The sequence below is a fragment of the Salvelinus fontinalis genome, chromosome 33 (genome assembly GCF_029448725.1).
Source record: "Salvelinus fontinalis isolate EN_2023a chromosome 33, ASM2944872v1, whole genome shotgun sequence".
Taxonomy (NCBI): Eukaryota; Metazoa; Chordata; class Actinopteri; order Salmoniformes; family Salmonidae; genus Salvelinus; species Salvelinus fontinalis.
Genome location: NC_074697.1, coordinates 24,370,445 through 24,388,523, shown reverse-complemented (window position 1 = coordinate 24,388,523; position 18,079 = coordinate 24,370,445). Strand labels below are relative to the sequence as shown.

Genomic DNA, 18,079 nt, shown 5'->3' with positions numbered 1-18,079 from the left:
AAACTTCTCTTGGATTTAGCCGTCATCTTCAGTTAGTCAGAGGCACTGTGTTTTCTTCAACTCGAAAACAATTGAGATGGTTCGTCTACAGAGTGTTTTGTTCAGATTTCACCAAGCGGCTCCTCAAGACGAGAGCTGTGGTGGTGTTATGCAGAAATTGCATCATGACACATCAGGACTGATCTAACACAGTACTCCAGGGCCCTTAACAACCTATTATCCTCTATCAGAGGCACAGGATGAGAGAAAACACTTTACCCAGCACAGACAATCAAAGTTCAGAGCCCAGCTCTCAGGGAAGTGTGTGTATAGTCAAGCCAATAGCACATGCAGAGAGTGGGCTGGGCGCGGTGAAACCACACAGCACTAACACACCCACACTTCTCTGCTGTAGGGCAACGACTCCGACTGGAGAGGTTGTCTTTACCTCCAGAGAACATCGGATTGAGTTTGCTTACTCTATTGTCAGTAGTAGAGGATTTATCACACACTGTATGGGCATTCTGTTAAATGGATCCAAAATGACATGTTAACAAATCAACAGCTTGCATGGTATGCTTGCATTAATAATGCTCACATCTAACTGTTTCCCGGGTGCCGATGACGTGGATGGTGATGAAGGCAGACCCCTCCCTCTCCGATTCAGAGGGGTTGGGTTGTGCAAGACACATTTCAGTTGAATGCATTCAGTTGTGCAACTGACTAGGTATCCCCCATTGTCTTTGCCTATTCCTATGCAGTAGACTGTGTGTTCTACTCAGACACACTATCACATCACAACGAGGAGCCTGTAACTTTCTCGCCCACCATCACGACCCGCTAGTGATGCAACCACTGAGCAACGCCAATGGGATGTGTGATGTGTCACATTAAAGGCCTAGTCACACAGGCCTTCCCCCATAGCGGGATGAGCTTCTGCCTAGCAAAGACAGTCAGCGTGGACGAAGGAACATATTGGACCTCGTGGTCTCTGAATGCAACTCTAAAGGTCGACTGAGGTCGTGGGCCGTTCCAGTGGCTCAGTTGGGGCTTGGTGTTTTTCTCAGCATGATGAGAGATGGAAAGGCGCACACACACACACACACACACACACACACACACACACACACACACACACACACACACACACACACACACACACACACACACACACACACACACACACACACACACACACACACACACACACACACACACACACACACACACAATCACACATTGCCAATGTCAAACTTCCCTAAACATTCTTTTCCTACTGTTTACTTCAGAACAATACTTCCCTAAACACTTTCCCTACTGTTTACTTCAGAACAATACTTCCCTAAACATACTTTCCCTACTGTTTACTTCAGAACAATACTTCCCTAAACACTTTCCCTACTGTTTACTTCAGAACAATACTTCCCTAAACACTTTCCCTAATGTTTACTTCAGAACAATACTTCCCTAAACACTTTCCCTACTGTTTACTTCAGAACAATACTTCCCTAAACACTTTCCCTACTGTTTACTTCAGAACAATACTTCCCTAAACACTTTCCCTACTGTTTACTTCAGAACAAAACTTCCCGCTGTCCTCTATTCCATGGACATTCTGAAAAAGCCTCCTCTGCTAATTAGCCATTCATCAGCCCGTCCTTTCCTTTGGATTTACTCTTTTGCATCTGAAAGGTTTGAATCTCACTGTGCTGATTGGTGTTTGTGGAGGGTTATCGGCACGCCACGGCAAAGCGCCACAAACAAAGAGAGCAGTCGCCTGCCAAAATCAATGGCTACAGGGAGCAACAGAAGGGACAACAACAAAGAGAAAGCCAGACATCTTTTTTTCTGAAGCAGAAGAACTGTGGAGCAACCTTCCCCCGGCCCAACTGAAAGTCAAGCCTGATCAGTGTGTGTGTGTGTGTGTGTGTGTGTGTGTGTGTGTGGGAGGGGGGGTTGTCAACCGCCAACTAACAGACAAAGGCTGCCAGCCCAGGGACCCAGCGGCAGCTAGGAACCAGTGCCACAGCGACAGACCTATGATTCCAAAGAGAAGGGCATGCTGGGTAAACAGCTGTCCCTCCCAGGCAGAGACAGAACACCTAGGGCCTGATTTAGACGGTACCAAGCCTTCACACCTATTGTCATAGTGTCACCTGTAGTCATAACACTTTTACAAAGCATGTATTAATGGCTCATACATAGTTCATTATTAGTTAATGTCTGTCTGTCTGTCTGTCTGTCTGTCTGTCTGTCTGTCTGTCTGTCTGTCTGTCTGTCTGTCTGTCTGTCTGTCTGTCTGTCTGTCTGTCTGTCTGTCTGTCTGTCTGTCTGTCTGTCTGTCTGTCTGTCTGTCTGTCTGTCTGTCTGTCTGTCTGTCTGTCTGTCTGTCTGTCTGTCTGTCTGTCTGTCTGTCTGTCTGTCTGTCTGTCTGTCTGTCTGTCTGTCTGTCTGTCTGTCTGTCTGTCTGTCTGTCTGTCTGTCTGTCTGTCTGTCTGTCTGTCTGTCTGTCTGTCTGTCTGTCTGTCTGTCTGTCTGTCTGTCTGTCTGTCTGTCTGTCTGTCTGTCTGTCTGTCTGTCTGTCTGTCTGTCTGTCTGTCTGTCTGTCTGTCTGTGTGTGTGTGTGTGTGTGTGTGTGTGTGTGTGTGTGTGTGTGTGTGTGGGTTACTTACCCTGCTCAGGCCCATGTGGTAACTGCTGTTTTCCAAGTCCAGAGACTCCAACAGCTCCTCCACAGCCTGAAACAAACCGATAAAACGGACAGATAGATCAATGAAGAGATCAACAGAAATGGACAAACAGACAGACAGTGCTCCCGTAAAGTCAGCATCCCTCTGTCTTCGCCCCAAAGGACTGCACACAGCACCATAGCAACAGGCACACTCCCCTAACATCAGCCTATCCAACAGGAGACTGCAGACCGAAACAACTCAGCTACAACTACGGCACCAAGCTAGCTATCTGTAACCTCCAATTCAGTCTAAATATGGGCTGTATTTAAAGCAGTCTCAGGAGAGGTGGAGGAGGAGGAGGGTCTTTAAAGTTCGACTACAAAGTGAAGTTGGAAGATAACTCCCATCCTCCCCCTTGAGGCTTCAGCTAACTTGAACAAAGTCCAGTGTTTCCAGATTTCTATGAAATATGACCTGTGATTAATTACAATATGAGTGAAATAGTTTTCCTTCCAAAAATGTTTTAATGAAATACGTTAAAAAGCAGCTTTTCTGTATTGGAATGGTGTGGGCATACCCCAAAAACAGAATGTTGTGGGTGTATGCCGGTCATTAAAAGTATTCATACAAGTAGCCTACTGATTGGTCAGCTCAACTTCCTCAGGAGGATGACATCATCCTAGCTGAGGAAAGAGAAAGCTTAATATTGTCACGCCCTGACCTTAGAGATCCTTTTTATGTCTCTATTTTGGTATGGTCAGGGCGTGAGTTGGGGTGGGCATTCTATGTTTTGTGTTTCTATGATTTTCTATTTCTATGTTTTGGCCGGGTATGGTTCTCAATCAGGGACAGCTGTCTATCGTTGTCTCTGATTGGGAAGCATACTTAGGTAGCTCTTTTTTCCACCTGTGTTTGTGGGAAGTTGACTTTTGTTTAGGGCACATAGCCTGTAGCTTCACGGTTTGTTTTTTGTAGTGTTTGTTGTTTTGTTCGGCGTCATTTTTATAAATAAAGAGAAAATGTACGCTCACCACGCTGCACCTTGGTCCTATTTTTCCAATGGCCGTGACATTTATTTTTAAAGTCTCTATGAGGTGGGGTTTTTGAAGTATTTTCTCTCCAATTTATGCTTTGGCCACAAATACGAGTATAGGATGAGTCAACCACATTATTTGAGTATGAGCTAACATAATATGAACGTTTAAAAGTGGACAGTGGACAGTTACTTAAAGGACTGTTGGCAGAGGATCTCCGCAGGACTACTGGATCTGGTAGGTAAACAGGCTCAGTGGAGGATAAAGCCACTTCAGCCACAATAACACAGCAACAGTAACGCAGCCATACAGCCCAAGCTAAGATGAAGAGACAGACAGGCTTCTAGCTCTGAGAGAGAGGGCTCTGTTTGAGTTCTCTCTGGGAAATAAAAATACATTTTCTAAGATGCTGACGCAGGGGAAAACCTCTTACTCCCTCTTGCTTTCTTTCTGTCTCTCCTCACTCTCTCCCTCTGTCTATCTCCAGAGAATGAAGTACCTTTTTGTCCATTCATTATTTCTGAGCAGGCTATTCTTCCTAAGCATGTCTCCAAGGAGTCTGGTTTCCTCTTTAACTCTTCTATAGCTCACTGTATGTTTTAGCTGTGACAGAGAGGACCTCTTCAACAGCTCTACTTCAAAAACACAACCTCCTTACACAACAATAAAAATAACATTTCAGCCAAGAGAACGTCTATATCATTTCTTCATTTCCAGCTACAACGGTTCATATTTAATATTTCTACATCTGAAAATATATGTTTACTGGATTCAGAAGTTTTAAGCACACATCTGAGTAGGTAGGGTATGCTAATAGCTGTAGGTACTGAAGACAGAGAGAGGAGGAAGAGATGGAAGGGGAGGACAGAGAGGAGGCACGTAATTAATCAGCACACCAGCCGCATGCTGCCAGCCAACCTAATCATAATTAATTACACACAAGAGAAGATCTAGGATGGGGGAGGGAGGGAAAGAAAAGAGGGAGAAAAGGAGGGAGGCTTTTATATTATCATTCGTGGAGGGAACGCCTCGACACTCACCCTCTTCTCGTCTGTGACCATGTAGTGAAGTCCATGCTTTTTGGTCAGGTGGGGCGCCAGCACGTCAAAGCGCCGTCGGAACTCGGAGAACACCATGTGATCAGGGTATCCTTTATGGAAAAGGCAAAACAAAGTCAACATTTATCTAATCATTTTTATTTCTCATACAGTTCAGAATTAAGGGGGAAAATGTCCCTCTCCCATGACCTAGCTTGACTTGAGTGGTGTCCAGTCTTACCTTGTCTGTAGATGCGCAAGGCATCGATAAGCTTAGATCCACGGAGCTGAGCCCTCAGGAGGCCCACATCCAGCTGCATGAGGCCTGAGTCGCAGCTCTCTCCGTGGGCCACGCGCGGCTCCATGCCAACTCCCACCGCGTCTGCCTTGGGCAGCAGGCAGTGGACAAAGTGAACCCTGGACCTGCGCACTGTGTCCAGCAGAGCATCCTGGAGAGACAGAGGGCAGGGAGTTAAAGCATTAACACACACACACAAGAACAAAGGCAAATACTTCATTTTGTACACATTTGCATGTATAAATACATGTTAATATAGTTTTCTTTGAATAACACAATTGTCATACAAAGTTCTTAAGAGCAACTTGGGCCTAAACTAGAGGTCGACCGATTAATCGGAATGGCCGATTAATTAGGGCCGATTTCAAGTTTTCTTAACAATCGGAAATCTGTATTTTTGGACACCGATTTGGCCAAATGTTTTAAATATATTTTTACATTTTTTTTACACCTTTATTTAACTAGGCAAGTCAGTTAAGAACACATTCTTATTTTCAATGACGGCCTAGGAACGGTGGGTTAACTGTCTTGTTCAGGGGCAGAACGACAGATTTTTACCTTGTCAGCTCGGGGATTCAATCTTGCAACCTTACGGTTAACTAGTCCAACGCTCTAACCACCTGCTTTACATTGCACTCCACGAGGAGCCTGCCTGTTACGCGAATGCAGTAAGCCAAGGTAAGTTGCTAGCTAGCATTAAACTTATCTTATAAAAAACAATCAATCAATCAATCATAATCACTAGTTAACTACACATGGTTGGTGATATTACTAGTTTATCTAGCGTGTCCTGCGTTGCATATAATCGATTAGGTGCGCATTCGCGAAACAGGACTGTCGTTGCTCCAACGTGTACCTAACCATAAACATCAATGCCTTTCTTAAAATCAATACACAAGTATATATTTTTTAAACCTGCATATTTTGTTAATATTGCCTGCTAACATGAATTTATTTTAACTATGAAAATTGTGTCACTTCTCTTGCAACAGAGTCAGGGTATATGCAGCAGTTTGGGCCGCCTGGCTCGTTGCGAACTGTGTGAAGACTATTTCTTCTTAACAATGACAGCCAACTTCGCAAAACGGGGGATGATTTAACAAAAGCGCATTTGCGAAAACAGAACAATCGTTGCACGACTGTACCTAACCATAAACATCAATGCCTTTCTTAAAATCAATACACAGAAAAATATATATTTTTAAACCTGCATATTTAGCTAAAAGAAATACAGGTTAGCAGGCAATATTAACCAGGTGAAATTGTGTCACTTCTTTTGCGTTCATTGCACGCAGAGAGAGAAATAGTCCTATAATTCATATGATAACTACAACCTAAAACTTCTTACCTGGGAATATAGAAGACTCATGTTAAAATATGCAACCGTTTGGGCCGCCTGGCTCTTTACGAACTAATTTGCCAGAATTTTACGGAATTATGACATAACATTGAGGTTGTGCAATGTAACAGGAATATTTAGACTTAGGGATGCCACCCGTTAGATAAAATACGGAATGGTTCCGTATTTCACTGAAAGAATAAACGTTTTGTTTTCGAGATGTTAGTTTCCGGATTCAACCATATTAATGACCTAAGGCTCATATTTCTGTGTGTTATTATGTTATAATTAAGTCTATGATTTGATAGAGCAGTCTGACTGAGCGGTGGTAGGCAGCAGCAGGCTCGTAAACATTCATTCAAACAGCACTTTCGTGCGTTTTGCCAGCAGCTCTTCGCAATGCTTCAAGCATTGAGCTGTTTATGACTTCAAGCCTATCAACTCCCGAGATTAGGCTGGTGTAACCGATGTGAAATGGCTAGCTAGTTAGCGGGGTGCGCGCTAATAGCGTCTCAAACATCACTCGCTCTGAGACTTGGAGTAGTTGTTCCCCTTGCTCTGCAAGGGCCGCGGCTTTTGAGGAGCGATGGATAACGCTGCTTCGAGGTTGGCTGTTGTCGATGTGTTCCTGGTTCAAGCCCAGGTAGGGGCGAGGAGAGGGACGGAAGCTATACTGTTACACTGGTAATACTAAAGTGCCTATAAGAACATCAAATAGTCAAAGGTATATGAAATACAAATGGTAGAGAGAGAAATAGTCCTATAATTCCTATAATAACTACAACCTAAAACTTCTTACCTGGGAATATAGAAGACTCATGTTAAAAGGAACCACCAGCTTTCATATGTTCTCATGTTCTGAGCAAAGAACTTAAACGTTAGCTTTCTTACATGGCACATATTGCACTTTTACTTTCTTCTCCAACACTTTGTTTTTGCATTATTTAAACCAAATTGAACATGTTTCATTATTTATTTGAGGCTAAATTGATTTTATTGATGTATTATATTAAGTTAAAATAAGTGTTCATTGTATTGTTGTAATTGTCATTATTACAAATCCATTTTTTTATATATATTTTTTTTTAAATCGGCCGATTAATCGGGATCAGCTTTTTTGGCCCTCCAATAATCGGTATCGGCGTTGAAAAATCATAATCGGTCGACCTCTAGCCTAAACCCTCTCAAAGACGAAGCAGAGGTAGGCCTTGGGTAGGGAGAAACCACCCAACTCACCACTTGCAGTTTGATCTGGATACAGATGCTCCTCTTCTTGACAGCGGCCATGCCGGTGGTGAAGGTCTTCCTCATGCTAGTGGCTCTGCGGAGGGCCAGCTGAGATCCCCCCTCTAGCCCTGCGATGGAGCCAGACAGCACTGTGGGCCCTCCACTACGACTAGAGAACAGACTGCTGATGTTCTTCCTGTGTGTGTGTGTGTGTGTGTGTGTGTGTGTGTGTGTGTGTGTGTGTGTGTGTGTGTGTGTGTGTGTGTGTGTGTGTGTGTGTGTGTGTGTGTGTGTGAGAGAGTGAGAGTGAGAGGAGAGAGCGAGAGCAAGAGAGACAAAGAGGTCAGTATATTTTCTTTGTAAAGTGCTACTATGGAGAACAATCAGTGAATTAAATGTGTACTTCTGCGAGTCCTGCAGCAGAGTGGCAGCATTCTGGGAGGCGGGGTTCTGCCTGGCGTGGCTCAGCCAACCCTGAGCATCGTACTCCACCCAGTCTGTCCCGTGGCTGTGGCCCAACAGGAAGTGATGTGGCTTGTCGCTCTTCAGGAGCAGGGCGTGTCCCTTCTTGTCCCCCTGGTCAGGGCCATAGTAGCTGAAGAGTCTCTCCAGCAGAGTGTCCTCAGAGCCCCCTGGCTGCACAGCCTCCTCCTCCATCAGCCACAGCAGACCACGAGCTTCATCTGTCCTCGCCAGGGTGCGCACCTGGGACCATCGCAAGAACACACACAGGTTAGAGAGGTGGGGATCTATCACTTGAGTCTAACACAAACACAACTGAATCAGCTGTGCAGAAAGCTTAGGTCCACAGCTGAGGCCAACACGCAGGTGCAGCTTTCACAAGCACCTCAGACACACAAATTAGGCCACAACAGAGACGCTCACCCATCTCCACTCCACCAGTCATCCACAGCTCCTCTCATCCATCCAATCACGACACTTAACTCCATACACAGCAACACTCTCCAAAACCAATAAAGCAACCTACTCTCCTCTTTTTTTACTCATGGTTTAAATGTCCCAACGTGGCCTTTATCCCTGGCCCAGTGTTGCCATAACATTACACCTGCTTAGCTGTGACACTTGTAGAAACTTCTCATTATGCACCAGCACAGTGTTCAAACAACCTAATATGATTCAACATCTCTGAACAAAACAAGTCATTTTGTAAAGGCAATCCTAAAGTTTCGGTAAATAAGAAGCTATAAGAGAGAAGAGTCTTTGCTTCCTCATTCTAGAGCTGCTATTAAAATCCACTCCTGGGCAGTGAAGCATTTAGAAACCTTGCTCTCTGACAGTCCACTTTGATAATGAATGGTGTTATTAATGTGAGAGTGTAGACTCTCTGTGGATGGAGGGAGGTGCAGGCAGGGTATCTTCACCACCACAACCTACTGAAGCTAAAGCCTTTTAAATGATTTGCCAATTGAATTATTTCACTGCTAGAAGCAGTGCAGATCTGTTTCACTGAGTTGGTTTCTGTAGTAGAAGTCAACTAATTCATTGCCAAGTCAGGTAAATCTCACATCCTTTTCAGAGAGACATGACAAATAAGATCCTCTCTTATTCAGAACAATCCTATTCCCTTACAGTATTTGGTACTGTAGGCTGGAGGTGGATGACGTGTGGATATTACTTGGATTGTAATATAGCATTTTGTCAGGCGCTCCTCATCTAGGTCTATAGCTCTGTTGATCTTTTCATGATGTCTTTTTCTAGGAGTGTGAGCTGGTTTCCAATAAGTATGGCGCTGGTTCAATAGCGTTTGTTTGTCTGACTTATAGCCGTGTTTGGCCATGCATGCCCTTGTGCACTCATTCACTGACACATACACACACAAACACACACATGCAAACCGCACACACACAAACAAACAAAGTTATTTACTTTCGTCTCAACTTTTCAATCAATTCCTGTGTGACCCCATCCTCATTCCCTTTTGATCTAATTCTTGTTAATGTCACTTTCGCATTTCTGTTAAGAGCGTGTGCCATGCAGTCGTCTCATAAATAAACTGAATTGGATAGCTTTGCTCTGAGAAGCCAACCCTGACTGAAAACGTTTTTCAACAAATCAAGGGGAAAGGAATCAAACTTGACTGAAATTAATATCTTTGATGTGGGATGAATTCTCCCCCCCCCAAAAAAGCCAAGTGAATTGGATGGAGGTAATAAGCCTGACATGGTACACACAGTCATTTGTCTGAGTCAAAAAGTTCAAGATTCTACTTGAATTAGGGGAGCCCTATCATTGGCAAAGAAGAGAGAGAGTAAGGACTGTGTTTAACTTGACGCTCACAACATGATGAAATCCAAGATAAAGTCCACTCCTGATACTGTACATGCAAAAGAGGCACAGATAGATTCTTCTTACCAGCGCTTGGGTTGATGCTTGGTCTATAGCTGCTACTGACATTGAGGTACTGGACCCTATGTCATCTAATGCAAGCTCTATGTTTTCCTAGATGGGAACAGAGGGGTTGGTTAGGTGTGATTGGAGTCAGTGATTTTCAGAGATCCTCTTATGTAAGAGTCTATAGGCAATGACATTACAATTAAAAAAGCTCAATCTGACGTTCTATGTTATTTTCATACTAAAACAATACAGGTATGTTAATGACGATTATGATTTTATTCTTCAGGGAAGTTTAAAAATACCAAATCATTGGTATCCTGTTAGTAAGAATACTTCTACTATGTAATGGTGAAGGTATTTGTTAGTGCTGTACATCTCTGTATATCTCTGCACCTCCTTATATCTTTCCAGCTCCTGTACAAAGGTGCGTTCGTGGAACAGGGTCTGCAGGCGTTCCTGGGCGTAGTTGTGGCACAGCTCCTCGAAGGTGGCACCGCGCTGGCGCTTGGCCATGCGAGGGTTCTGGAAACCCGGTGTGTCCACGATGAGCAGAGAGCACAGAGAGTGCTGACTGGACTTCAGAGCTCTGACACATGATACAAAGGGTGAGAACACACAGAGAGAGCGAGAGAGAGAGAGAAAGAGCGAGAGAGAGAGAGAGAGAGAGAGAGAGAGAGAGAGAGAGAGAGAGAGAGAGAGAGAGAGAGAGAGAGAGAGAGAGAGAGAGAGAGAGAAAGAATGAGAGAGAGAGAGAGAGAAAGAGGACAGAGAGAGGGAGAGAGAGAGAGAGGGAGAGAGAGAGCAAGAGACAGAGAGAGAAAGAGCGAGAGAGAAAAAAAACAGAGAGAGAGGAAAATGGAGAGAAAGACGAAGAAAAAGGATGGGAATAAGAGCCATTCAAAGAGAGCAATATTGTAAATAAATGATGGTAAAGTAAGAAATATAAGAAAGAGGACAAAAGAGAGATGAGCTGACAGACCTGTTAACGAGGGAGATAACGAGGGTGAAGAGCTCTGAGTACAGGCCTGAAGCCATGGCCTCCAGACAATCCAGGGCTGTGATCTTAGAGACTGACGGAGAGGGAGGGAGAAAGAGAGAGGGAGAGAGAGGGAGGGAGGGAGAGAGTGGGAGGGAGAGAGTGGGAGGGAGGGAGAGAGAGAAAGAGAGAGAGCGAGAGAGAGACAAATATGTGTTTATTTATTTTCCCTTTTGTACTTTAACTATTTGCACATCGTTACAACACTGTATATAGCCATAATATGACATTTGAAATGTCTCTATTCCTTTGGAACTTTTGTGAGTGTAATGTTTACTGTTCATAATTTTAATTTTTTTCCACCTATATCACTTGCTTTGGCAATGTAAACATATGTTTCCCATGCCAATAAAGCCCCTTGAATTGAGAGAGAGACAGGGGAGAAAAGGAGTTGTGAGTTAAAAAGCACACGCATAGTCTTTAGTATGTTATTCTACTCTATTTATTTAATTCAACTTCATATTGGAGACTGGTGGTCTCTGAAGGTCCCTTACCTGAGCTGTCTCCTGCCCCGGCCTCGTCGGGCCCCCCGCGGAAGGAGGTGGACCTCTGCAGGGCACCCTTGACCTGGTGCTTGAAGATGGAAGAGGAGAGCTCCTCCAGGGTGCAGCCCAGCAGGTAGGCTGCCTTCTGGGCCCACTCATGACGGGCAAACTGCTTACGGCCAGCTGGGGACCAGGGACAGCATACACAAGTCAGAACCCCTAATCACTGGCTATTAGAATTAACTCAATGATCTCTTCCATACTGTATGTAGCTCAATGCTAAACACGAAGTTGGTTGGGGCATAGTGTTTTTCTATCCCAATAAAGCTACATTAATAAACGCTAACAAACAACTCCATCTTTTGAGCTTTGAGGCCTCCTCTACCTAGACTGGTAGACTGGAATAACCACCTTGGCTCAAAGAGAAGGATTGAACTGAACAACCCCAAGACTAGACTGCTAAGCACTGTTAGCTGGTTTTACAACAACTCTCCGTCATCCCATGTTACTGGCTTCGTGTGGCGGATCACCCCCACTGTTTTCTGGAGAGCTTTCAAAGCTACAGAGACACAGCGACTCAGGCAATATGGTCGCCTCTAACCTCTCATCAAACAACACTCTGCCACAGAGTCCAAGAAAAACATTCTAGACTAGAGAGACAGTTAGAACATAGAGAATCAAAACAATGTTCTGACACAAACAACTAGAAAGTAAGTTCCCCTGTGGGTTGGGGAGGGGGGGGGGCGGGAACCAAACAGGTTCAAATGAACAAGCTTTGCTTTTGGATTGGGTCTGAATAATAATAACAGTGCTGTGGAATTGGAAGTAGGCGACATGGAGAGACATCAGACAGAGAGCTTTAAAGGACAACAAAGTTCTGATTCATGAGGCAAAGGAAGAGAGAGAGTGAGAGAGAGAAAGAGAGAGAGAGAGAGAGAAAGAAAGAGAGAGAAAGAGAGAGAAAGTGAGAGAGAGAGCGAGAGAAAGAGAGAGAGAGAGTAAGGGAGAGAGAGAGAAAGAGAGAGAGAGAGGGGGAGAGAGGGAGAAAGAGAGAGAGGGAGAGTGAGGTAGAGCGAGGGAGAGCGAGGGAGAGTGAGGGAGAGCGAGAGAGAAAGAAAATAATACAAATGCTCAAGACAGAACGTCTGGGTAGAATGATAAAGACATTAAGAAAGACGACATATCAACAAGACTAAGTTAAAACGAAAGAAGAGCTTGGTTTAATGTTGTTTGTTCCATTACCTTCGTCGGCCTCTACATGTAAAGGGTGCAGCATGCAAACATGCAAGTAGCGAGAGAAGGTTAGAAACACAGTTCATGTATTAACAATTTATATGTATCACTGGAGAACAGACATGTTATCATACACTGAGTTACAAAACATTAAGGACACCTGCTCTTTCTATGAAATAGACCAACCAGGTGAAAGCTATGATCCCTTATTGATGTCACTTGTTAAATCCACTTCACATCAGTGTAGATGAAGGGGAGGAATCAGGTTAAAGAAGGATTTTTAAGCCTTGAGACAATTGAGACATGGATTGTGTATGTGTGCCATTCAGAGGGTGAATGGACAAGACAAAATATTTAAGTGCCTTTGAACGGGATATGGTAGTAGGTGCCAGGCACACTGGTTTGTGTCAAGAACTGCAACGTTGCTGGGTTTTTCACGCTCAACAGTTTCCCGTGTGTATCAAGAATGGTCTATCACCCAAAGGGCACCTTGTGGAGACCATGCCCCGATGAATTGAGGCTGTTCTAAGGGCAAAAGGGGAGGGTGCAACTCAATATTAGGAAGGTGTCCTTAATGATTTGTACACTAAGTGCATATTATAAAACTAACACCATCCATGCTCTGAGTTGCAGGCAGGAGAACCATGTGAGTGAAGATACCATGGGCATGCTCAGAGGAGGAGATACCTGCTCTGGTCCTGGAGAGCTGCAGTTTGTTAAAACCCAGGTCTAACACACATACATCTACTAATCATGATCTTCAAATTAGACCGTGACTAGTTTTCTCAGGTGTTGGTGCTGGGCTGGAACAAAATCCTGCAGTCCAAAATACACTGGCGTTTGCCACCCTTGTGGTCAAGAGCCAATTGTGCTAAGGGACCAAGGAACACAGGGAGGATGGTTAAAATCACCTCGGTAGAGAGGTAGGGAGAAACGTTTCTTTCAAACCCTTCTAACAGGTATGGAAAAGAGGACATTATAGCAGTGAAGTGTCAAATAGATGGGTGGAGGCTAATCCTTTAGTTCTCATAGCGTTGATCAGACAACAGCATCATGCCATGGAGAGAAGCATGTACACACTGCCCTCTGCTGGTAGGAACAACCCCTGCTGTGGAACCAATCAGCTGATGAGAGCAAGTAGTAGTAGTAGTAGTAGTAACAGTAGTAGTAGTAACACTAGTAGTTCTAGTAGTAGCATTAACATAGCAGTAGTAAAATTAACGCAGTAGTAGTAGCAGTAACATAGTAGTTGCAGTAATAGTAGTCGTAGCATTAACCTAGTAGTAGTAACGTAGTAGTAGCAGTAAAATTAGTAATATTAGTAGTAGTATAGTACTAGTAGGAGCAGTGTGTGTGTGTGTGTGTGTGTGTGTGTGTGTGTGTGTGTGTGTGTGTGTGTGAGTGAGTGAGTGAGTGAGTGAGTGAGTGAGTGAGTGAGTGAGAGAAAATAAACAACAAGTGTGCAGTTAAAACTGACAAACACACATTTCTCTCCATAGGGCCATGGGATGAGACAGGGATGCAGCTTGAGCCCCACCCTCTTCAACATATACAGTGTATATCAACAAATTGCCGAGGGCACTAGAACAGTCTGCAGCAGCCGGTCTCATGCTACTAGAACCTAAAGTCAAACGTCTACTGTTTGCTGATGATCTGGTGCTTCTGTCACCAACCAAGGAGGGCCTACAGCAGCACCTAGATCTTCTGCACAGATTCTGTCAGACCTGGGCTCTGACAGTAAATCTCTGTAAGAAAAAATAATTGTGTTCCAAAAAAGGTCCAGTTGCCAGGACCACAAATACCAATTCTACCTAGACACCGTTGCCCTAGTGCACACAAAAACTATACATACCTCGGCCTAAACATCAGCGCCACAGGTAACTTCCACAAAGCTGTGAAAGATCTGAGAGACAAGGCAAGAAGGGCATTCTATGCAATCAAAAGGACCATAAAATTCGACATCCCAATTAGGATCTGGCAAAAAATACTTGAATCAGTTATAGAACCCATTGCCCTTTATAATTGTGAGGTCTGGGGTTTGCTCACCAACCAAGAATTCACAAAATGGGACAAATGCCTAATTGAGACTGCCTGCAGAATTCTGCAAAAACTTCCTCTGTGTACAACTTAAAACATCAAATAATGCATGCAGAGCAGAATTAGGCCGATACCAGCTAATTATCAAAATCCAGAAAAGAGCCGTTAAATTCTACAACCACCTAAAAGGAACCGAGTACAAAACCTTCCATAACAAAGCCATCACCTACAGAAAAATGAACCTGGAGAAGAGTCCCCTTGTCACGTTCCTGACCTGTTTTCCCTTGTTGTGTATTTATTTAGTTGGTCAGGGCGTGAGTTGGGTGGGTTGTCTATGTGTGATTTTCTATGTTGGGATTTTGTGTTCAGCCTGGTATGATTCTCAATCAGAGGCAGCTGTCAATCGTTGTCCCTGATTGAGAATCATACTTAGGCAGCCTGGGTTTCACGTGTGTTTTGTGGGTGTTTGTTTTTCGTGTCAGTAGTTGTGCCACACGGGACTGTTTGTCGGTTAGATTCTCTTTTGTTATTTTGTTTCGTGTAGTGTTCAGTTTATTTGATAATAAAACATGGACACTTTCCACTCTGCATCTTGGTCCGATCCCTACACCTCCTCTTCAGACGAAGAGGAGGAAATCAGCCGTAACAGAAACACCCACCAACAAAGGACCAAGCAGAGTGGAAAAGGGCAGCGACAGCAGCAGCAGAAACAGACACAGGACTCCTGTACTTGGGAGGAGATCCTGGACGGCAAGGGACCCTGGGTTCAGCCAGGGGAATATCGCCGTCCCAAGGCGGAGTTGGAAGCAGCGAAGGCAGAGAGGCGCTGGTATGAGGAGGCAGCGCGGTGACGCGGTTGGGAGCCCGAGAGTCAGACCCAAAAACTTCTTGGGGGGGGGGACACGCGGAGTGTGGCAAAGCCGGATAGGAGACCTGAGCCAACTCCCCGTGCTTACCGTGGAGTGAGAGGGCGTCGTACTGGTAAGACACCGTGTTATGCGGTGGAGCGCACGGTGTCACCAGTACGCGTGCTTAGCCCAGTGCGGGCTATTCCACCTCGCCGCACTGGTAGGGCTAGGTTGAGCATCAAGCCGGGTGTCATGAAGCCGGCCCAACGCATCTGGTCTCCAGTGCGTCTCCTCGGGCCGGCGTACATGGCACCAGCCTTACAAATGGTGTCCCCGGTTCGCCAGCATAGCCCAGTGCGGGCTATTCCACTTCGCCGCACTGGCAGGGCTACGGGGACCATTCAACCTGGTAAGGTTGGGCAGGCTCGGTGCTCAAGAGCGCGTGTACTCCTTCACGGTCCGGTATATCCGGTGCCACCTCCACGTACCAGTCCTCCGGTGGCAGCCCCCCCACCAGGCTGTCTCTCCGTCTCCTCCCTACAGGTGTACCCGTCTGCCCAGCGCTGTCTGAGCTGCCTGCCTGTCCAGCGCTGCCTGAGCTGCCCAGCGCTGTCTGAGCTGCCTGCCTGCCCAGCGCTGTCTGAACTGCCTGCCTGCCCAGCGCTGTCTGAGCTGCCTGCCTGCCCAGCGCTGTCTGAGCCGCCCGTCTGTCCCGAGCCGTCAGAGCTGCCCGTCTGTCCCGAGCCGTCAGAGCTGTCCGTCTATCCCGAGCCGTCAGAGCTGTCCGTCTGTCCCGAGCCGTCAGAGCTGTCCGTCTGTCCCGAGCCGTCAGAGCTGCCCGTCTGTCCCGAGCCGTCAGAGCTGCCCATCTGTCCCAAGTCGCTAGAGCCGTCCGCCAGACAGGAGCAGCCAGAGCCGTCCGCCAGACAGGAGCAGCAAGAACTCTTCAGACGAAGAGGAGGAAATCAGCCGTAACACCCCTAAGCAAGCTGGTCCTGGGGCTCTGTTCACAAACCCAAACAGACCCCACAGAGCCCCTGGACAGCAACAGCAACACAATTATAACCAACCAAATCATGAGAAAACATAAAGATAATTACTTAACACATTGAAAATAATTTACCTAAAAAACTGAGCAAACTAGAATGCTATTTGGGCCTAAACAGAGAGTACACAGTTGCAGAATACCTGACCACTGTGACTGACCCAAAATCAAGGAAATGTCTCTATTCCTCTGAAACTTTTGTGGGTGTAATGTTAACTGTTGTTAATTATCTATTTCACTTGTTGTATGCTTCCCATGCCAATAAAGCCCTTTAAATTGAATTCAGAGTGAGAATAAAAGAGTAAGAGAGTTTGAGTGAACAGACAGTAGGGACATGACAGAATGTGTACCGGGTCTCCCAGACAGTAGGGACATGACAGAATTGGTACCGGGGCCTCCCAGACAGTAGGGACATGACAGAATGTGTACCGGGGCCTCCCAGACAGTAGGGACATGACAGAATGTGTGATCGAGTGCAATCGTGGCAACTGTTGTTGACATGAGACTGGTCTAGCCCCAGCCCACCCCCCGCAGCTTCATGATTCCACCCAACTCAAAACCCTGCTGCAGCCCTGTGTATATGAAAGACAAGCAGCACACACACACACACACACACACACACACACACACACACACACACACACACACACACACACACACACACACACACACACACACACACACACACACACACATGTCCATGGAGACAAGGCAGTCTGGAGCCTAATGATTCTAAAAAGTTCATTACCACATTCATCTAGGTCTGTGACTGCGGGGGAGGCAATATCAGAGAGCATGAATAAACATTCTCTAGCCTAGCAGCACAGAGACACAGCTATTATATCTGTCTTTATTAACATAAGAGAAATGTGTGCACACATTCAACACTCCAACAGTTTTATAAATTAAACAACTACAAAGAACTTTTCCCAGCCTCCTTTGTGCGCAGCGAGAGAACAAAGTTAGCGCTCCTCTCTCGGAGGCCTAATGAATGGCTCGGCATGTGGCCTGTTCATATCTTCCAACTCATTATTTAATTAAACCACTCATGGATGAGAAGCAAATGTAATTTACGATGCCATCGCGCTTCATTTGAGTATTTATTCCTTATCTCTGGGAAATAACACACACACACTATAATTTAGATTTTGATCACGGCACTTCTGTGTGTTTTTTCAATGCAATGCATGAATGGCCTTACAGTAAAGGACTCATAGCCTATACACATACAGTACATACATACAGTACATACATGCATACAATACCTGCATGCATATAGTACATACAGTACATACATACATGCATACAGTACATACATACAGTACATACATACATGCATACAGTACATGCATACAGTATATGCATACAGTACATGCATGCATACAAGACATGCATGCATACAGTACATACATGCATACAGTACAGGCAGCACAGACAGTACATACATACAGTAC

General features: G+C 45.2%; 1 protein-coding gene across 3 annotated transcripts in view; it reads right to left on the bottom strand.

Moving 5' to 3' along the window:
- Positions 1 to 18,079, bottom strand: part of LOC129831864 (unconventional myosin-XVIIIa-like) — a 190,239-nt gene that overhangs the window by 56,751 nt on the left and 115,409 nt on the right. For all 3 annotated transcript variants that reach the window (XM_055895376.1, XM_055895377.1, XM_055895378.1), the window contains 9 exons: positions 11,472 to 11,645; positions 10,921 to 11,011; positions 10,335 to 10,527; positions 9,960 to 10,046; positions 7,990 to 8,291; positions 7,596 to 7,782; positions 4,964 to 5,171; positions 4,726 to 4,835; positions 2,652 to 2,717 (listed from right to left, as the gene is read on the bottom strand). In XM_055895376.1, the coding sequence (XP_055751351.1) occupies positions 2,652 to 2,717; positions 4,726 to 4,835; positions 4,964 to 5,171; positions 7,596 to 7,782; positions 7,990 to 8,291; positions 9,960 to 10,046; positions 10,335 to 10,527; positions 10,921 to 11,011; positions 11,472 to 11,645 (1,418 nt within the window). The remainder of the gene's footprint in view (positions 1 to 2,651; positions 2,718 to 4,725; positions 4,836 to 4,963; positions 5,172 to 7,595; positions 7,783 to 7,989; positions 8,292 to 9,959; positions 10,047 to 10,334; positions 10,528 to 10,920; positions 11,012 to 11,471; positions 11,646 to 18,079) is intronic.